At 39.9% G+C, this 20,559-nt stretch overlaps 2 protein-coding genes across 2 annotated transcripts in view; one reads left to right on the forward strand and one right to left on the reverse strand.

The window, feature by feature from the left end:
* Positions 1-5,207, reverse strand: part of gnas (GNAS complex locus) — a 30,379-nt gene extending 25,172 nt beyond the window's left edge. Inside the window, exon 1 of the mRNA XM_052059348.1 lies at positions 3,518-5,207. Within this exon, the coding sequence (XP_051915308.1) occupies positions 3,518-3,656 (139 nt within the window). The 5' untranslated portion in view covers positions 3,657-5,207. The remainder of the gene's footprint in view (positions 1-3,517) is intronic.
* Positions 5,208-11,141: 5,934 nt separating this feature from the next.
* The window catches only part of si:dkey-11f4.7 (piezo-type mechanosensitive ion channel component 2), a 35,677-nt gene continuing 26,259 nt past the window's right edge, over positions 11,142-20,559 (forward strand). The window contains exons 1-8 of the mRNA XM_052058963.1: positions 11,142-11,205; positions 15,352-15,453; positions 15,559-15,604; positions 16,411-16,570; positions 16,643-16,844; positions 17,250-17,463; positions 17,737-17,902; positions 19,629-19,778. Of these exons, the coding sequence (XP_051914923.1) occupies positions 11,142-11,205; positions 15,352-15,453; positions 15,559-15,604; positions 16,411-16,570; positions 16,643-16,844; positions 17,250-17,463; positions 17,737-17,902; positions 19,629-19,778 (1,104 nt within the window). The remainder of the gene's footprint in view (positions 11,206-15,351; positions 15,454-15,558; positions 15,605-16,410; positions 16,571-16,642; positions 16,845-17,249; positions 17,464-17,736; positions 17,903-19,628; positions 19,779-20,559) is intronic.

Genomic DNA, 20,559 nt, shown 5'->3' on the forward strand with positions numbered 1-20,559 from the left:
CAATAATATAACATGGAGACCTGCACATTATAAAAAAGCAGGCAATAGAAAATATGCACTTTTTTGTTTCATGGCTAAATTCAGATGTGGTTTTTAATCCTGTGCGCTTTGTAGTTTGGAAATTATAGTAATAGCCATCTTCAAATAATGGTGAGTTACTGTGTGGCGTTTGACTGCAATAAATTGACTGTTTAGCAGCATTAATTTGGAATTGGGGCGAAAAGAAAAAAAATGGCCAAGAAATAAACAGATTATTGCATTGGCAAATTTAGTTACTCTTCACATATTGAAACATTTCCCTTTTCAAGTAAAACTTCCCACTTAAATGGAGACAACCATTTTAGCTGTTAAACTGGACATTGTTTCCAAAGTAATTCAATGCAAAGAACGGTTTTGGGTGATTTTTAAGAATCCGTGCATTCAATTCCAGGTTTGTCTTTACGTATTTTACAATTATTTTCAAGTAGTAGGGCAAAGAGGGGTCTAAAATGGCTAGCACCGAATGAGCCAATTGCCGCTGGTTTCGACTATTGTGATAACATAACTATCCTGCTTGCAAAATTATCTGCCAGCCAACTTCCTCTCTCGTCTACTCAATTCTCATGATACACTCACTTGGGCATTGCTGAAAATTGCAATTATCACACTATGTGGGGGTAAATAAAAAATAAATCAATGTGAGAGTTCCTGAGAATTCGGGTGTTCACTGTTGCTTAAATTTAGCATGGTACTTAAACAACATTTTAGCCCACCAAAACAACACAATGTGTCATTGTTAGATGGTTGCATCCTCTGACTTCACTAACATTGAAAAATGCCATTTCCGAGTCAGAAACTGGAATTTGTACTCAACACCATGTCCCTAATCAATATTATAGATCTACAGCTGTGTAATATACCTACAAGCACATTGGTGCGCTCAAACTTCACGGGGTGCTGACTGGGGGCGGGGGGGGGGGTGTTAAAAAAAAAGATTGGTTGTACAAACGTAACTCCTCGACTCTAAAAACAATATTTACTATAAATATTGAACCGGGGGGCATTCGAGAGCGCATGCACCACTGGCTGGGTCCCTTTCACTTAAATGAGAGCCACAGCTGGAGCCTCGCCAGTCACCTATACCAACGGTTATGGCCCCCAACTCTTGGGTGACGGCTTCAAGCGGCCTCCGTAGAGTAATGACGAACCGTTTGTTTTCCTTTTTAACTGTTAGATCTTCACCACTGGATGCAATAATTGTGCACGTTTAATCGACATCGGATTACAGTAGAAACTGACAAGTTCGCGTGACTTTTCACAGCACTTGCAACATCCTGGACAAGAGAAAGAGCGCAATGAGCGGAATCTCCGCGGATTGTTGTCAGCGCTGGCAGGCAAAGTAGGAAACGTAAACAAAAGCAGAGCTGCCGAGCTAAATGCTAACATTGCTTGCCACCCAGATCTCTGCTGCTGAGCAGCTCTCCCTCCAACGCCAGATCCAAAGAAAAAAATGGGTGAACTGGAACTACAATTAGCAGGAAATCGCCATGTTTAGGACGGTTTATTAATCACGGAAACCTGGCTACATGCTCAGATTTACGACACGTCAATCTCATTGTACATAAGGACAACCGCAGCACAAAATGACGTTTCACTGCCCTATTATGATGTTCAATAATGCACAGACTAATGAGGTAGTCATGAAAGAGATGGATGAATACCCACTGCTCTGACTGTCATAATAATAGTAATACTTGTTGGAATACCAATGAGCACGATTAGGTCAAGTACAGCTTTGCTGAGAAATATTTTTAATCATTTGTTTTGATTTTGGCCGTTCTTCATGTGAAAATGCCTATTCGCCACGATACGTTAGCTAATGAGTGTGTGTTTGTGTGCAATGTGCATCGTAGAAATGATCACTTCTCAGTAAATCATTTAGTGATTTGTTCTTTGAACCATTAACATTAAATATACATATAATAAAACACTTGCAGTCCTGCCGTCACATTCTTGACACAATTTTAAAATTAAGAAAAATGTTAAAAAGAATTGTTCAGGGAGTGAATTTCTAGTTTGGCAGCTCTGTCAAAAAGCTTGTGGTGTGGTCAAAAATGTTGAGGCAACGAACTTTAGCACTAGTGTAACCAAGAAAAAAAAAAGTTGGGCGCACCAGTGCAAATCCAAGAATCACGGAGTGCTAGAGCACGATTAAAGCCCCACCAGCACTTTTGTTGTTTGAAAATAGATTTATAAATTATTTTCTCAGCACCCCCCCATTGTAGTGGTTTAAATTGAATAATTAATAAAATCGCAGACAGCATTTCAATAGAACTCTGAAGTTTACAATCAATTGCTCATTTCTCTATGCTAGTGGACCATTTCAGTCTGTCAAGTGTAAAGAGATTGTTACCCTTTATAACGACTACTTTGTAATCTTATCACATCTTTGCCGCTGCATCCAAAGTTTCTTGATTCTGTCAACTTCTTAGCACATCGAACTAGATTGTGAAGTTTAATAGCTGAGCTAATATTAACTGAGTAGGGCTAAAAAGAGAAAACAAACATGAACACGTCTCCTAATCTTTTCGGCTCCAAGCCTATTTTATCATGCAGATCTCAACCTCCAAAATGGCAACCAAGCAAAATACCGATCATGTGATCAAGGGTCAATACAGACGAGATAAAAACTACCAGATTGGACACTAATGCTTTGCGGTGATGTCATGGCATCACTGTCTCATCATTGTCTTTCTTTTTATAATCTGGCCTTTCATCATGCAATAAATGTCCAGCTCCTCAGAACAGAAACTTTTGAAACAACTCAGCAGTTCAGGACAAGATGTTAATTTTCTGCTTTGTGTGAGTTAAAAGCTTTTTTAAATATTAAAACGACCCTGCTATTAGGTGCAATCAAAACAAATGTAAGGAGAAATGAGATTTATTTTTGACAGCCAAGCGCATTTTTATTGTCATTTGGATCCTGCCCTTCTGCTTTGTTCACGTCGCCACAACTTCCTCTGCAACATGAATATGGGTGTGTCTTTCGTGCTAAGCACCCTCCATGGTATGTTTGTCATTAAATAAGCTGAGGTTTTTAATAGAAGTCGACCAAAACTTTGAGGTGACAGGCCTCCAAATTAACATGGCACGAGGAGGAGTTATTGGAGGGGAGACCTTCAAGAAACTCTTTTGTAATGTGGAGACCCAGCCCACTTCGCAACACACACATGTTGAGTCGGTTCACTTCTACAAAGAATTGTGTTAATGACAGTCAAATTACAGAAGTGGCTACTATATAACCAAAAGAGTAACATCTCATGAGACAAGTGTTAGTAAACACCACAGTTGCTACCATTACGAAAACTATTGTAACGGTTTGCCTTCTTCTCGACAATCACCCTCTGGATAATAGTTTGGTAGGCTCATTTTTGGAACATCACTGTTTTCCAAGTGTTTGCTCTGCTACTAAGAAATAAATAAGTAAAATTCCCCAGTGTGGGACGAATAAAGGATATCTTATCTTAAAACCACTTACCTAAAAGCAATAGCCTGTGTGTTGCTCTGTAGATTTGTTTGTCTTTTTGGAGCTGCTTCTCTATCTTTTTGTTTGCTTCTCTCTGGGCCTTCTCCTCATTTCTCTGGTCTTCCGTCTTACTGTTGCCCAAACAACCCATCTTCCCGCTGGGAAAGGCAAAACAAAAAAGGGGAGTCCAAGGAGAGGAAGAAAGGGGAAGGTGGTCTGGGAACACACGAGTGAGGGTAAATGGAGAAATAGCTCTAACGTGGACCAGTCTGGAGCCCACGTTTTACCCAAGTGTTAGACAGGAGAGCCACAAATACGGAGAAATGTCCTTCAACGGCCGGGGAAAAAAAAAAAATACAACAACAAAACGATGGTGGAACCCCTCCGCACAGGTTGTGAATATTTGTAATTTATGTCCGTGGAAGGAGTTTTGTTGTCCGAAAAATTGTAGCAATTAGTGTTGCTAACGTCAGCGACAAGGCCGGATTCCTTTTCTCTTCTTTCGTAATTTTTTCTTCCCCTCAGTTGCACGTTACTTTTGACTTGTCAACGGACAGCGATAACTTGGGGGGGGAAACCGACATCAACGACGAAAGAGGCGGTTGATCTCGGAGAAAAAGAGCAAGGAGCAGAAGAGGAGCCCTGTGTGCATCAGTCCAAGCCCGGGTCTTGCGTCTCACAGCTGCCAGCGAAGGGGAGCGCAAATCGGCCTGAGTGTGGCGCTCACCCGCATGGTGGCGCGGCTCGGTCCCAAGCCTCCCTTCAAAACACGCATTTTTTACAGGTCCAATTTGTTCTGTTCGGCGGGGATCTTGTTGATAAAGGGTCCACCAGTCAAAAATAAACGAACGCCACCAATCCACAGCTTCATGTGTTATATTTTCATTGCTTCCGGACCACTTTTCTTCAGCTAGCCAAGCCAGAGAGCGACAGCCTTCTGGTCCGGTTCCGAACAGATGTCCGATTTCTACCCCTTCTTCGGGTTGCTGGGTTTTCTCCTCCAAAAAAGGGGGCCCTCCTACATGGATCTCAAGCGTCTGTCCCAGGCGTGGTATTATCAGATCCTCGTTTCACAAATGATACCGCACTGTGACACCTTTCTTCTGGCTCGCTTCGGATCCAAATCCAGCATGTGAAGAATCCCGAGTCGCAGTTAAAGCAGAAAATGGAGGCGTTAAGTGTGTATGTGTGTGGAGGTGGAGGGGCAGCCTCAAAATGTCTCCAGGTTTGTTGTTAGGGTGAAAAGCAGCTGGCTGTCAGGTTGGGCTGAGGGGAGCCTACATGAGGCCTGTAGGTGCACGCACACGGACGCTCGTACACATACATGCATATTAATCCCCCATAGTTATGGTTTCGGTCGAAAAAAAGCTACAGGTCAGCACACCGCATGTGCGTTAACATTCACCGGGGAAAAAAAGGACACAAGCTAGCTAGTCGTAGCAGCCCATTCGCGTCGCCTAGGCCGCCCTCCTCCTCCTCTTCCGCCGCCGCTCCGCTGCTGGCCGAGGCTTGTGGAAGTCGAAAAGCAAGGGAAGCAGGAAATCTTCTTGGAGCTTATTCTTTTTTTCTTCTATTCCTCCCACTTTTCTCTCGCTCTCTCTTTCACAAGAACAGGAGTCTACATTGAGGCAGGGCAAGGCAAGATTCTGGGAGAGACGGGGTGGGGCCACGCCGCGCTCATTGAACCCTGGGAAGGAGAGAGAGAGGCGGTGACGCTGTAGTGAGGGACCAGAGGCCGCTGGTTTTATAGTCATGTGACCTGGCTGGCCATGACGTCACACATACTTCCGGGTGGCAAAAACTTGACATCTTAAAACAAAGGTCAGAAAATATGGTCAGTGGCTTGAACGATGATTCTAGGTTTCTGCTCTATCACACTAGCTTGGACTGTGTGCTGTCAGTCGGAAAGATGTGAATTGCTTCAAAGCGAGACTGAATGGGCGGCTGTAGTTGACATGTCAACAGCTTCGTTGATTCAAAATAGACATGGTGGAAATTTAGACATAAGCTGTGTTCCAATTGGTAAGTTAGGTCCTCTGAAGGACAATTGGCTGTGGAGGAATGTAGCCTACAAAAGTGCTCTGAAGCAGCCTTCGCTGGGGACCCATCTGCATTTTAAACCTAAACTCACTACCTCACTTGTGCAATAATGAGTAATATCTGAGCCATTTCATTTCATGTGCAATATGTGTCCGGTGTGCAATATAAGCCTCAGTCCACACGACCACTACTGCTGCTGTTGTTGTGTGTCGTTGAGTTTTGTATGAATTTAATTCTATTTTGTTTTATTTTATTTCGAAATGCACTAAGGAGTGGCACCCAAATTTCGTTGTATGCTATACAATTACAATCAAGGCGATTCTGATTCTGATTCCATGGAAATGAGGGCCAGATTTGAAGTCTGGATTCAAAGGCAACATGAATTTGGACACCCACATGTAGTCGAGTCGTGCCGGAAGTCACATCATGTAGCCAACAAATTCTGCCTTTTGGAGGATGCATACTATGAATTTGGACAGCTACAATGAACATCATCATTGATTGACAGACAGGCTAATTAGTTACATTTTCTGTTCCTTGCATTAATGGCACAGACTTGCTCTTTTGACAATGAAATGGATGGTTGTTGCAAGGTCTTGCAGTGCCGTGTTCAAATACAATTTAACTTTCAGGGTCAAACCCAATCCGACTATAAATTGAATTGAATATATTCCTTTATTTATTTGTTATGCTTCCTAATTGTCATGTCATTTCATTTCACATCACAATCACAGAGGTGATGGCTTGGTCAAACTTAGTGTTGACTACACACAATGGGATTTGCCATCATAAATATTGATCAGGTCTACCATCTATGATTGCTTCCCTCCACCAAGCAAATCAAAGTGCAAAATCACAGGATACTTGCTTCAGAAAATCTTTTAGATGCATTCAAAAATCTAATCTTTGCTGATTTTGATTGCGAGCGAAACTGCTCATATTTGGCCTTATGACAGTATGTGTGTGTACCCTTTCTAAAGACCTAGTCTGCTTTTTGTGACTGTCCTCCTCAGCATGATAGCTGAGGAGTAATGGAATCGCTGACTTGTTGTGTTTGCCATTCCAGATAGACCAAGGTCCAAGTCTGTATTGGTGCTCCTGGTCTTGCTTTCATGAACATAGGACCTGGACATTACTGTGTAAACCTTAAGCAGGGTACTGCACACACATATCAATAAATGGGCCTGATTTGAACATTTTTCTCTCTTCTTTTCAAGGTCAGCAAAAGCCTGATTATCGGGTTTCTCAAAACGATTATCCGAAGTGCAGGCTCAATTATTATTTTCCTTTAAAATGAGACTAAACATGTATAGGATAACAAAAACAAGTTATGGGCAGTAAATGATAGTAAAGGACACCCCTGCCGTTGACAAAGACTGGAGCGATGTGGTACCAAGTTCCAGAGTAGAATCTTTTTGTCGCGAGGCGAATGTTACATGTATAACTTGCGAACACCATTTGATGCAAGTACAGTATAAAAATAAAGTATCGATTATCAATTGTAAGGTTGGGCGACACGGTGAAGGACTGCTTAGCACATTTGCCTCACTGTGCAGAGGCTGTGAATTTGATTCCAGGCTCTGGCCTTCCTGTGCGGAGTTTGCATCTTCTTCCCATGCCTGTGTGCTGTTTTTGCGTGTACTCCGGTTTCCTCCAGCATTCCAAAAACATGCATGGTAGGCTGATTGAACGCTCTAAATGGTCTCCAAGTGTGATTGTGAGCATGAATGGTTGTTTGTCTTTGTGTGTCCTGCGATTGGCTGGCAACCAGTTCAGGGTGTATTGCACCTAACTGCCCAAAGACAACTGGATTAGGTTCCTTGACAGAAGTAATAATGTCCACTTTTGATTGACACTTTAACGGTTTTGCTGAATTTAATGATGGCGGCGATTTTGTTATAGTGGTTGGTGGTTGCTGTGGTTTAGAACGGTACTGCATCTTAGCCTTTTCACATTCTTATGTAGCTAAACAAGGCAACTGAAAAAAACAAAGCTGTAGTACAATTGTACATGACATCACATACATCCAACCATCCATCAATTTTCTTTTTAGTGCTGCTGTGTGTGTGCTCATTTGGATTGTGGGTCTTCGGCCAGAGGCACGGTAGACTTTGGACTGGTTGCCAGTCAATTTTAGGGTACATTTTGACAAGAAACCAGGCACACTCAAAGTCACACCGACTCACACTCATCAATGAACTTATCATGCATGTTTTTGTAATCTGAGAGGAAGCCGCCAGGAGGAAGAACCAGAAACAAGTGAATCTATGGGAACAGGGAGAACAACACTAAATTTGAATCCTGGCCCTCAGACTAGTGAGGCAGACATGTTAACTGCAAACTACAGCCACAATACTGAACTTATTATAATATACCTGTCTGACAGAGCCAATCAAAACTGTTAAAAGCAACCTTTTTGATACAGATCTCGAAATGGATCTCATTAAATTGTGCAAGCGTACCTAATGTTTTGGAGAACGGTGGTGTGCATTCTGCCGCTATTGTCATGTTCCGTATTCGGCAGCAGGTGGCACGCGTTCACTTCTGCCGGCTGCACAGTGCACATCTGCTGCCCATTTGCCAGTGATTGCACCTGCTATCTCTAGGCGCTGCGGCGGTTGACCCATTGCCGGAATATTACATGCCGTGCCACTGCTGTTGCCCATATTTCAAAACTTATTGTTCGCTACCATTTCGCGGTTGGTTATATTATCGTCGTCCCACGGGACTCATTATCTTGACGTACGCGTAGTAATACTCGTTTAAACATGCTTTCCATGCCGTTGTTTGGCAAGCGTTTTCTGTTGTCGCATTTCCTTATTTGTGTGGGTGTGGGTGTGGGTGTGCGTGTAACTTTTTTAGTCTCCCTTTTTATTTTAATTTTTATTTAACAGGATCAATATATAATATATTTCCTTTTAAAATTTGGATAATTATATGCATGTAAAACATCTAGCTTTACAGCAGGCTGGTACCATATCATCTCCTGGCTTGAATATTCTCAACAGATGGACACGGCGTATTGTTACGCTTGCAGACATTTTAGCCCTCCTAATACTGTTATTTTCTCATCACTGTAATGTTATGACTACAATTTCAAAGTTTGAAGAAATAAAAAGTCAAATAAGATTTCGAATCTGTCTTTTTAGCCCTGGGTTGAATGTGCCCCCCCATCAAAAACCCCGGCCCCAGCCCGGCCTCCTCAGTGAAATTGATCCAGAACCCCCACTGCAGTGGTGGCCAACCGGGCGTGTCATAACTAATTGAATTCGACTCCTCAGGGTTGTTTTGAGCACAATACCTATTTTGGATTTAGATTCGAACACTGTTGGACACAAATAGCAGAGGTGACTGTGGTTGTTTAAGTATGACTTTAATATCTACAATATATACAGTACAAGAATGATATTTGTAACGATAAATACATCTGGCACATGTGACCTTGACTCACTGGAAGTGAAAATGAAGAACATAAGGATGTTGTCTCCCCTTCACAGCAGATTATTTTCACTTCTTTCCCATTCATCCTGAAGAGGCAGAGTAAGTAAATAATAATAAATAAATGTATTTATCTCACACATTTCATTCGCAAAGAAATTCAATGTGCTTCACACAACCAAAAGCAAAAACAACAGCTGGAGACATTCAAAGGCAGAGCAAAGAGAACAAAAGAAGCTTATTAAAATTCCTAAAACAACGTACATTGACAACATTTAAACATATTTACAAACAAATTATTTAAATGCATTGAAAAGTATAGGAAAGAAATCAAAGGTAGCCGTTTGAAATTCCTAAAATACTTTATTTTGAAATTCCTTTTAAAAATGTTTGAAAGATCTTCATCAAAGGATGTGAAAACCTGGATTTAAAAGCATCTATACTTGGGGCTGACCTCACTGCATTTGCGTGCACCATAACAGCTAAATACCGCTTTGAAACCTGGGCCTACTGTCAGTCCTGAGAGAGGCTCAGGTGGCTAGGGTCCAATCTCTGCTCTAAACAGGCTTGTTCTTCCTCTCCAAACTCATCCAAGCTTTACACACTTTTCTTTTTACACTAAGAAAAAAAAGTGTCGCTTCAAAACTGTTTCCAGAACAGTGAAAGGGCTATTGGCCAAGTGGTGATAGATTTGTCTATCAAGAAGTCTGTATCAGTACTTTTTTGCATAGAGTGTATATGCCCTTAAAATGACAGAACTACTTAACACTGGCACACACTTAACAACGGCAGCAGCATGAAATTTCAAGCCAGGACTGGACTGGCACAAAGAAAAAAATTGTGCTGACATGCCCTTGTGTGTGTGCACGCATTCCTATGTTTGCAATCCCATTTGTAATTTAAATAAAAACATTGTCAACACTAACCTCAGGGTTTTGTGAAATAAAATGCACTCATAATTAGAACTTTGCTCAGCACACTCATAACACAAGCAGGAGCAAGCCTAAGTAACAAGTAACGTTTTAGCGATCTTAATTTACTAAATAATGCAATTTGCGACAATAACCCCCACAAAAACTGTTGATGAACATGTGGCGACAGTTTGGTGAACATTTACATCCTTGACTGAAACCTGATGAGAACGCAACATTTGCTACTTTCGAAAACACTCGCAATGATGCGAAGCTCAGTGTGATAGGGGCTTTAAACAAATCAATGGCAAATAAAATGGCACTCTCGAGTAAATTAAGATCAGCTAAATGTTTCTTTATATTAGACTTGGACTTAGACTCTAGGCTTGAGGGGGTAATTTAAAAGGAAAGTAATAATGAAATATCACCACATCAGCCCCAAAAGATATCGGCCCACCAGGCTTCTGCCCTGTCTGCCAGATGGCCAGTCACAACCCTGTTTCCACCCAATTTCCATTCGCCGTTCGAATGGGTGACATTTATTTTCAAATATTGAGTTAAAATAAGAAGTTTTGCTCACCCAAACATTGATCATTCCTCTGTCATCACACCGGTGCTTAATGGCCGGCAGCCATGAATATTAGATACACTTCCCCTCACCCTGCAACTCAAATGTGATGAGCCAGCCTTATGCCACTGTAAGCAAACAAAAGTGCAGTGTGATTATGTGCCTGGTGTCAGAAATGTAGAAAGTTAATTAACTCATTCTATTCAAAAGGTAGACAAAAGTGAAAACTCACAGTAATGAGACAAATGCCGTAAGGGTGGCGATCATAACAATTCACCAAGTCACTCTAGTTTACGAGCATTACAGTATATTTATGATTGTCGGTGACATAATGATAGCAGACATTCCCTGGAGGGAGATTAGCCCCAATTTCAGCATAGTGTTTGTTCACATGTTTGTTCACAAGCCATTAGTATGTTTGAGAGTGAAAGAGAGATAGAGAGAGGTGAGGGAGGGGAAAAGAGGGACTGAAAAAGAGCAGAGGCGCTCTTCATCCTCACACACGAGAGGAGACCTCTTCTCGTGCCCATTGGGCTCCGAGAATCTCAAAGTTCATTCCGCTCCAGTCTCTCCTTCTTGTGCGACCATGAATATTTTCAACACATTTACATGCTTGTGACGACAATTACATCATTGATATAAGTGAGGAAGAAAAGCATCGTGAAAGGAGGAAGGAGTCATGGCCGGGGACTTGGTGGTCGGGATGCTGTACAACTTATTGCTGCCACTCACCCTGCTAGCTGGTGAGTCTTACCATGCTTGAGCCAGAAACAAATCATTAATAAAAGAGAGGAAATACCGAAACAATTCACTGTATTTTTTTCAAAATTTACAAGCGTCTATTTGCATGGTTAAAGACAAGCACGATGCATCCCACCGTGCATGGATGATCTTTCTCATGTGTTCCAGAATATAAGAGGATACAAATGCAGCCAGTGGTCATTGTCCAATTTGTTTTAATTTCATTCAATTGTTTCCCTTAGGAAACAATGGCAATAATCCTTTTATAGTGTCTTTCAAGGGATGCAGGGACACCTAACATGCAGGGGCACCGAACAATATTTAATGTCTTAATCAGCATGTGTCCAGTCCTTCATAAACTTATTAGCTCATCTGTCATCAAAATGAGAAGAGATCGTCCAGCATCATGTAATACGTTAATGCTGACTATTTCAAATTCAGTAAACACTCACTGTGTTCTACTTTTGACAGAAATTACGAATTTCAAACTGAATTTACCTTTAATACACACATTTGATTTTTAATGACGAGTCAGAAATAATCATAATATTCCCACCCCACAAAAAGAGTGTTCGCAAATTTAAACAAGTAAATATAATATGAATTAAACATTTTATTAAACATTTATTATTATTAAACATGATGTATTGTTAAGCTCCCTTCTGTGAAATAAATCAGACCTATATTACTATTCCTGCTCCTACTATTCATAATCAATAATAACTAATAATAAATAATAATAATAATAATAATAATAATAGTTATTATTATGATGACGATTATTATCTTTATTATAATTGTCCATACATTTTTGCAACTCATCTTCCCTGGAGTTGTGATGTGGTGTATTATTATTATTATTATTATTATTATTGTTACATGCATGGTGCTTTGTTATTTTTTCAATTGAAAAATGTATAGTTATAAATATATATACCGTAAATAATTCAGATTTTTTTTTGCTCTAAAAATATTCTAGTAATAAACGACAAAGAAAAAACACGTGCACAAAATTTGTCCTCTTTATATCATAGATCACAGAGAAATAGCGCATAAAAAGACAGTAAAATAAATATTGTAGGTTGTAATCGAATCTTTGAGAAACGAAATGCTCTTTCTCTCTCTCTCTCTCTCTCTCTCTCTCTCTCTCTCTCTCTCTCTCTCTCTCTCTCTCTCTCACACACACACACACACACTACTATGATTTTTGTTTTAAATAAATAAGTACACAATTCCCATTTCCTCAGGCATTGCTTAACTTTGATGGCCTGTTTTTAGTTATATTTTTACGGCGCATGTTTTTAATGACTTAGCATAATCAAAGCTTGCATAAGAAAAAATTGAAAGTATTTGGTCTCATTAAAAATAAAGTGTTCCATGAACAAATAACTCATAGCACAATGGCAAATAGTGTGGAGCACCAAAGGCTGATCTTGATTAAATAGAAATGAAATTGTTTTCTCAACGCAGCTGCCGCTTTCCGATACAATGGACTGTCTGTTGTCTACTTCCTATTTCTACTCACCTTGCCGCTGATGCCAAATCCAAGTTTGCTCACAATGAAAGGTGAGAGTCCTCCCACTTTTTAAATTATTTCCATTGAAAACCCAATTTACATTTGAAATTTAGAATTATTGATCTTCTCTAGCTACCCATCATTTTTCTACCGTTGTTGTCTTAATCAAGGTCACAGGTAAGCTGGACCCTCTCCCATCTGATTTTAGATGAGGGGCATTGAACTGTTTGCCAGCCAATTGCATTCAAACCCATGGATAATTATAAGTCTTCAATGAACTTAATTTTCATGTTTAATGGAAATATATGTTTTTAAATGTTTTCCAATGTCAAACTGTAGCGATCACAAAACCATCAACTGTTATAACTGTTATACAACTGTGAAAAACACACTGTGTAATTCTCGTGCATCCCAGATGAGCCTCATGCATTTTAATTATTCAACGTTTTTTACCGTCATACAAGTATGTAAAAAAAAAAAAAAGTCAACCACTGTTAATAATGAAACAAAACACATAACTAAAACTTGGACACTTTGAATCAGTACACATTAATATTTGCATTAATGCTCACAGAGCAGAGTGTAGTATCCAAAAATAAGGTGTAGTTATTAGGATGAAACTTTTAAATTATTTTATTTTCAAGCCAATTTAAAACAAAATGTTATTGTGACTTTTAAACTCGTACCTCAACACGTATGAAGCTTTTTCATTTTGCTCATCGTTACAACTTGAAAAAGTGAACTATAATAAAAGAGAGCTGTACTAAAAATCCAGAATTTATGTTTTGCTTACTATATTAAAATAAAATACACCCCACCACCACTGACACACACACACACACAAACACACAAACACATGGACACACACACACTTTGTAAAGGGGATGTGGTTGGAATCGTCAAATCAATTATACATAGCTTGGTAATTACAGAGAGGAATTACAAGATGTAATGTCAGCATTCTACCATTCTTTTACTGTCCATCTAAAAACTGTTTGCCTTTCAGTCTTTGAGTCTCTTAAAGCTCCATCCAGCCCACAATGATGCTCACCCTCCTACTATGAGCTAGCTCACCTCACCCTAAGTGGCCAGATGTGTTTGCAGTGTCCTGCATGTATGTACATTGTAAGTGTGCTTGTCAAGTTGTGAGACCAGTGTGTGTGTGTGTGTGTGTGTGTGTGTGTGTGTGTGTGTGTGTGTGTGTGTGTGTGTCTGTGCGAGATTACGTATGATGCATACATACGGTTTATAGGAGAGCATTTCAAGTGATATGAAGCTTTTAGGGAAAAAAAACTGAACATCAATAACAAACTTGCTGGCTCAGCCAGAATCATTAATACGATCTAGAATGGATTCAACTTTCTCTTTACAAACGCACTCCCAAGCTAGAGTGAGACCTCTCAAAGTCCAATACAAATCATTCCAAGGCATGGGGGGAACAATATTTAATTATCAAAAGATTCTGTTAAAGGGTCAAACTGACTCCATTATTATGTAAGTCAAACTGTTATGAAAGGATTAAAACATCCGCTCTTAAATTTTAACAACAAACTACATTGCTAATAACATTAGCCATTCTATAATAGCTAGGTCACACCTGCATAAAAAAAAAAAACAAACAAACATGATTGAACTGTACGAGAACGCTACCTTAACACTAATAACAACATATACACTAGTATGCCTTCATGCCTAGAACATGAATTTGCTACTTTGCCGACTTCGTGTAGATTTGTATGTTGTTATTTTGACCCTTAGAACTTTTTTAACACCCCTTATTGAAACGGCTCCTTCCGGTACTTTTGTGCCTAGAGAGTAAATGACAAACCCATTTTCCCCCGTTTCTTAAAAAGATGCCCTTAATAGGCTTTCATCAAAATGATACAAGGGTAAAATTATACTGATAGCAAAGCTATGAGAACATGTTTTGATTGCATTCAAATTGAGCCACTGCTACCTGCTGTAGCTCTTAACAAAATGTGACATGTTCCATGATGTTTTATTTTTTCTTCTCAATATGAACACTGAAGTATAGTGTAGTATAGCATAGTATAGGGGGTAACTATTTTGTGACGTTATTTTTTTTCCTTCTGTCAAGTTGTCAGAATGAGTAATGTATGTAATTGACAGGAAATATATTTTTATAAGTACGTACATATAGTATGCATGTACTTTAGGTAATTCAATATGTTTGAAGTAATACTTTTACTTTTCCCATAATGTTTTTTTTCAAACTGGTTATTGTCCTTCAATTGAGGTGTAGGTTAACTATCAACTTATTACTGGGTGCACACCTGTCGCTTATTTTACAATTGCAATTATTGTGTGTAAATTAATTTAAATACTATGTTCAACCCTGAAGTCACTGATGGTGTAGTGGTTCACTCACTTGCGTGCAGGGAGTGTGGGTTAACTTCCCACTCAGTGTAAATGTGAGTGCAGTTGTTTATCCCGATGTGCACCCTGCGACTAACTGGCATCCAGTTCAGGATGGAGTCTGCCCCTCACCTCAAGTCGGCTGGGATAGGCTCCAGCACCCCACAACCCCCAAACAGGATAACATGGTGTTTGAAAATGGATCGAAGAATGTTGTCCCCCACTTTACATACCACTTCTTTATTTTTTTCTATAGGAAACACGGGACAATTCCTGCGGAGGATCATCTATACTAGTTTGATGTTCCTCATGCTACAATGCTTCATGCAGATCCCATTCGCCTACATCACCCCACAGGGTAGAGTAAAACACAAGCGATTGTTTCAGTATTCTAAAATCACTGACTGCCAGCTCAAAGTGTCTTGATCAGCTTTTGTGCTTCACCTGATGATCTTTTCAACAGTTAGTGGCTACTGGGAGAACTTCCTCTACCATGTGGGCATTGTGAGGTATGAGATTACTTTCAAGGCCTTCTGGCTTTCAACATTTACTCAAGCTTAAAAAAAAAGTTAAGCACTGTGAATATTCCAAAGACATAAACATTTAAACACCAACTTGAAGTGTACTTGTGGTGGTCAAAAAGAAAAATACATAGGGTTTACCAAGAAAAACTGCATCCAAGCACGGTTTTGGTTACGCTGGTTGAATCAAAGCAAGCTTATAATATTTAGTTCATGGAACCTTTTTGTCGAGACGTCATAACAGCTAATGCATGCAGCCATACTTGCCGACAAGAAATGATCTGTTTCCCTATCATTACCTTGAAACAGGCCGCCGGAGGTACATTTTAACTTAACCTGCATCTCATATATTTAATTTATCATCTCCATCATATGGTGCGTGTAGTTTACAATAAAATACCTCATTTTAATTTTGATAACAAGTGCAGTGGTGTATGATGATTGTCACGCTTTCTTCCGGTAACTTGTGTTGCATATTCAGATCATGTTGTCCATCTCTTAACAACCCTTGGAGAGGATGTTCCTTATTTTGGAATTACTATTGCAACAACAGCTTGAAAAGCAAAAGACAAATAAAAAACACTTAGCGGTACAGAGTTGATCTTTAAATGCTGGGATAAATAAGGTCTTGTAAGGTGCATGAGGTCCTGAGTTTTGATTATTTTGCCACTAATGTTTTGGTTGAATTCCAAATGATACAAATTGAGATGTGGTCAAGTTTATAAAAACTAACAACCTCAAAAAAAAAAAACCGTAATAACATTTGTATTGTGTAAATCAATCTTTGCTCCTAGATTCAGTTCGGTCGATCCAGGGAACATTGTCCGCCTCCTGGCACCCGATGTGGGGCTTCTAGTCTCCACTCTCTCAATACAAAGACTCTGCAAAAAGCTACTACGAGCTGCACCTCAGGTCAACCTCCATGAAAATGGGATCCCTCCCTCTGACTCTGAGGTAAGGAGTCAGGAAGGTAAAGTGAGTCAGAAATCAGCAAGGACATGATCTTGGTTCTTTGTGGTCTGGCAGGACCTGGAGACCTCTGACACGGAGTCCGAAGGAGCGAGTGAATCCTCTGACAGCTCAGATGAGAGCACGGTGCCGGTTGAATCCGTTCCACCTCAGTTTGTTCAGAAGCTGCTGATGTTTGCGGCCGGCTTTAGACTACTGTTATCAGCCATCATGAACACAGCAGGGAAAGTGGTTGTCACTTTGCTATTGGGACTAGCAGGTAAAGTGCAGCAGGTGCACTGTAAAGACAACAGAATTGGGACAGGGCTAATTAGAATTTTAGAAAGTGAAAATCTGTAGTTGTTCCCCCTTTACAGCCATTAACAGCTTCTATTGTGCGTGATGGTAGAAGACCCAGAAACTTAGGAGGCAGGAAAGCCACGGAGTACTGAACAAAATGTCTTAACGACAAATACTTGCATGGGTACACTGGAAAAACTAAATCCAAAACACAAATAAAGTCCTGAAAACCGCAGTAAATCAAAAAAAAGATACAAACAAAACCCATGACGAAAGCACAAAACAACATGACGGCAATATATTTGTCCATAAAGTTAGCATTCTGGTGAACGCTTGAATGTTACAGGTATTACATTGTTTTCATACTGTATGTGTGTATGCCCAGGTATCATTCTTCCGTCCCTCACCTCTGGTGTATATTTTGGGACATTCCTCGGACTGGTGTGGTGGTGGGTGATTGGCAGATCAATGAGTCTGCTTCTATTCAGCGCCCTCTGTGTGATGATGACCATCTTCAGTGGAGGGCACCTTCTAGCGCTCTACGTCTACCAGCTGCCCCTGTCCCAGCAGATGGTGCCACCTGATGATATATATGCAAGGTAGGCACACCTCAATCCAAAACGTGTATTGTTATTTAATTGCAGATTTCATTCATTCATTCATTCATTCATTCATTCATTCATTCATTCATTCATTCATTCATCTTCCGAACCGCTTGATCCTCACAAGGGTCGCCAGGGGTGCTGGAGCCTATCCCAGCTGTCTCCGGGCAGTAGGCGGGGGACACCCTGAATCGGTTGCCAGCCAACCACAGGGCACAGATTTCATTGTTGTGTTTTACTTATCCTCTTGGATGTCTGTCCATGTCTCAGGTTGTTCGGAATGACAGGAGTGATTCGAACCAACAGTTCTGACCCACACATGCTCGGTTTGCAGCCCAATGTTACCTGGCCTGACTTCATCAACCCTTTTGTCCTGCTGCTGCTGTATTACACTCTGGTTACGCTGCTGCACAAATGGGTCCATATCACAGAGGAGGTTGGTCGACATTGTGTTTATCTTTGTGCTGTTTGGCTAAGGTAAATAAACATGTTTTCGATAATTGTAACAAATCATCTCAAAAACTTCATGGAAAAAAATTAGGAGCATCATAACACATCGTCTAAATCCATTCTTTGAGCTTAGTCTGGGATTGTTTATTTTTTCTGCTTCCCTTCGAGGAGTTTAGTCTGATATTGTTTTTTTCCGCTTCCCAGCTTTGTCTCTTGGATGTATTCTCTCTTCCACATAGTTGCACATTGTGACAAGAAAGACAATAATTGAATGACAATATACATTAGCTATTCCCATTCTGGTTCTGATCCTGAATTTGTATGGCACAATTATTTTTGAACCAAGCCTATAGTAAAAAAAAAAAAAAATACACTAGCTATACTAATTTCACGGCCCCACACACCAGGGAAAAGGCAGGGATAGACAACAGGAAAAAAACGTAGTGAAATGCTAGCTCATTAAATTAAAATGTTCCCACTAGGACAATAATCATTATGAGACAAGAGTCACCAAAAGGAAAAGAAGACAAGGCTGCTTTTACTGTAAACAATGCTTCTCATTTGGATTAAGATGTAAAATAGAAGTTACCAGTGTTTTTTTTCCTTTTTAACAACAGCACCATCTGTTGGATAGAGTGTGACATTGCACTTCTGTATCTTTATAAGTACTGTATTAGCTCATGGTCATGAGTGAGCCGACGCATATCTCTTCTGATTTTGGACAAGAGTCGGTATACACCCCGGCGAGTCAGCGGTCAAAATCATTCTGAGATTAACACAACTACGCCTTCAACGAATTAAACATGCATATTTTTGGAACTAGGAAGTCAGAATACCTGAGAGCACAGATTTTTTTTGGACTAATAGATATTCCAACTCCATACGACACTGTATCACTCTAATTAAAACACTAAAAACATTTTAAACAAAAGCACTGCCTGTCGAGCATACATTTATTTTAAGGCTATCAATTGTTGTGTTTACTTTTTTTTTTTTTTTTAGGATAATGATGACTGTGATGAGAGTGCACTCTACACTCCAGATACTGCGCCAAGTTTGTCCAGAGTGGTGTACATCGCAGGAGATAAGCATGATGTAAACACCACGCACTGTCTGTATACCATGGGTTTATCCTGAATTAGTTACTTCAAATCACGTTCTTTATTTTGATATGACGTGTAGGTCATATCAATAGTCATATCAATAGTTTTGTGGAACCAGCAAAATTAGTAATTTTGGCACTATTTCCATCCAAAAATTTACCGGTACTGGTATGTCCAAACAGTTCAAAGAAATGATCCTGAACTTGTTTTTCCCTAATTTCAGCTTTTGAGCAGCACAGAGGAGGAACCCTATCTACCAAATGAGGTGCAAATGTTAGAATTTAGAGTTCTTTTGTCCATACAAACAAGACTTGCATGGTCCTAATTTTCACCGCTATGCATATTCTCTTTCGAAAGCCAATCATCTTTATGAGGGATCATTCATGGCAAAGTGTCTATGGAGAGGATCAAGGGAGCTTGCTGGGGGGTGCCGGATATACCAACTGTTATCCTCTCCCACAGTATGAAGGGATAAATTTGCCAACACCTGGTACACACAATCGAATACATCAAAGGATGTTTTCATTCCTTTTTTAATTTATTGCTGCCCTGGATGTTAAAAATAGCTGATAATATTGTTCCCTGTTTTGTTCATCTCTTCTACTTGAGACAGAGAGCCAAAGTGAAATGGAAAGGACGGACCAGTCCTTGGCAAGTCTTACCGAAATGACTCCTCCCGACTCAGGGCCAAGTGGTTTGGTCATCTTTGGTAGACTGATCCAAAAACACAGCTATGTCAGCGGCCTCATCATCATGATGGTAGGAAGTCAGCGATCAACTATGAATTATAAATAGATTTGTAATTGAGTGGATGGATCTAGAACAACCCCAAAGTGCTCCTAAATGTCCAAGGGAGTAAATCTAACATGGATGTTAGTGTTCTAATTACCGTATGTCATTAGTCCGCTGTACAGTAAGCCTGACCAGGAAATTTCATGAACTCATTGCTACGGAATGCACAGTTGCTCTGAAACAGTCGAAATAGCCTGAATCAAATAATCTCTTGAGCGTTTAGTCAACCCATCAACCTAATGTTTACTTTACCGTACCTGTGGAACATACTTGTGTTGAATTTGGCTATACCTAATGAGACATAATGTTTACATAATCAACAAGGACATGTCCTCCTGAAACAAATTATGATAAACTCTTTCCAGGATGAAATTCTCAAAGAGTAAAAGAGTTGATGATTTAATTTGCATTTTGGCATAGTTACTTCTCGGTGAAACGCCCCCCAAAAAAAGAAAAGAGTACCGGTATGAAGGTCCCGGGGTTTACGCACACATGCACATGAAAATAACATTATTTGTTGTTTTCTCTTCTGGACTTTGCTTTATCTCTCTGGATACCAAATAAGCTTCGAGCAACTTCCACAGAAATAATACAAATCAATGTTGTTTAGCTGTGTGAAACAATGTAATAATGATTCTGCTCATGTAATTTGTTTCTTCATGGGATTTAAAGTCACAAATGTTGTTGTTTTTTTCTATAAAGTCACTGGAGGTTTCTGAAACATCGCTCAATATAGCCAACTTGTCGC

Source organism: Hippocampus zosterae, chromosome 2 (genome assembly GCF_025434085.1).
Source record: "Hippocampus zosterae strain Florida chromosome 2, ASM2543408v3, whole genome shotgun sequence".
NCBI classification, from domain to species: Eukaryota; Metazoa; Chordata; class Actinopteri; order Syngnathiformes; family Syngnathidae; genus Hippocampus; species Hippocampus zosterae.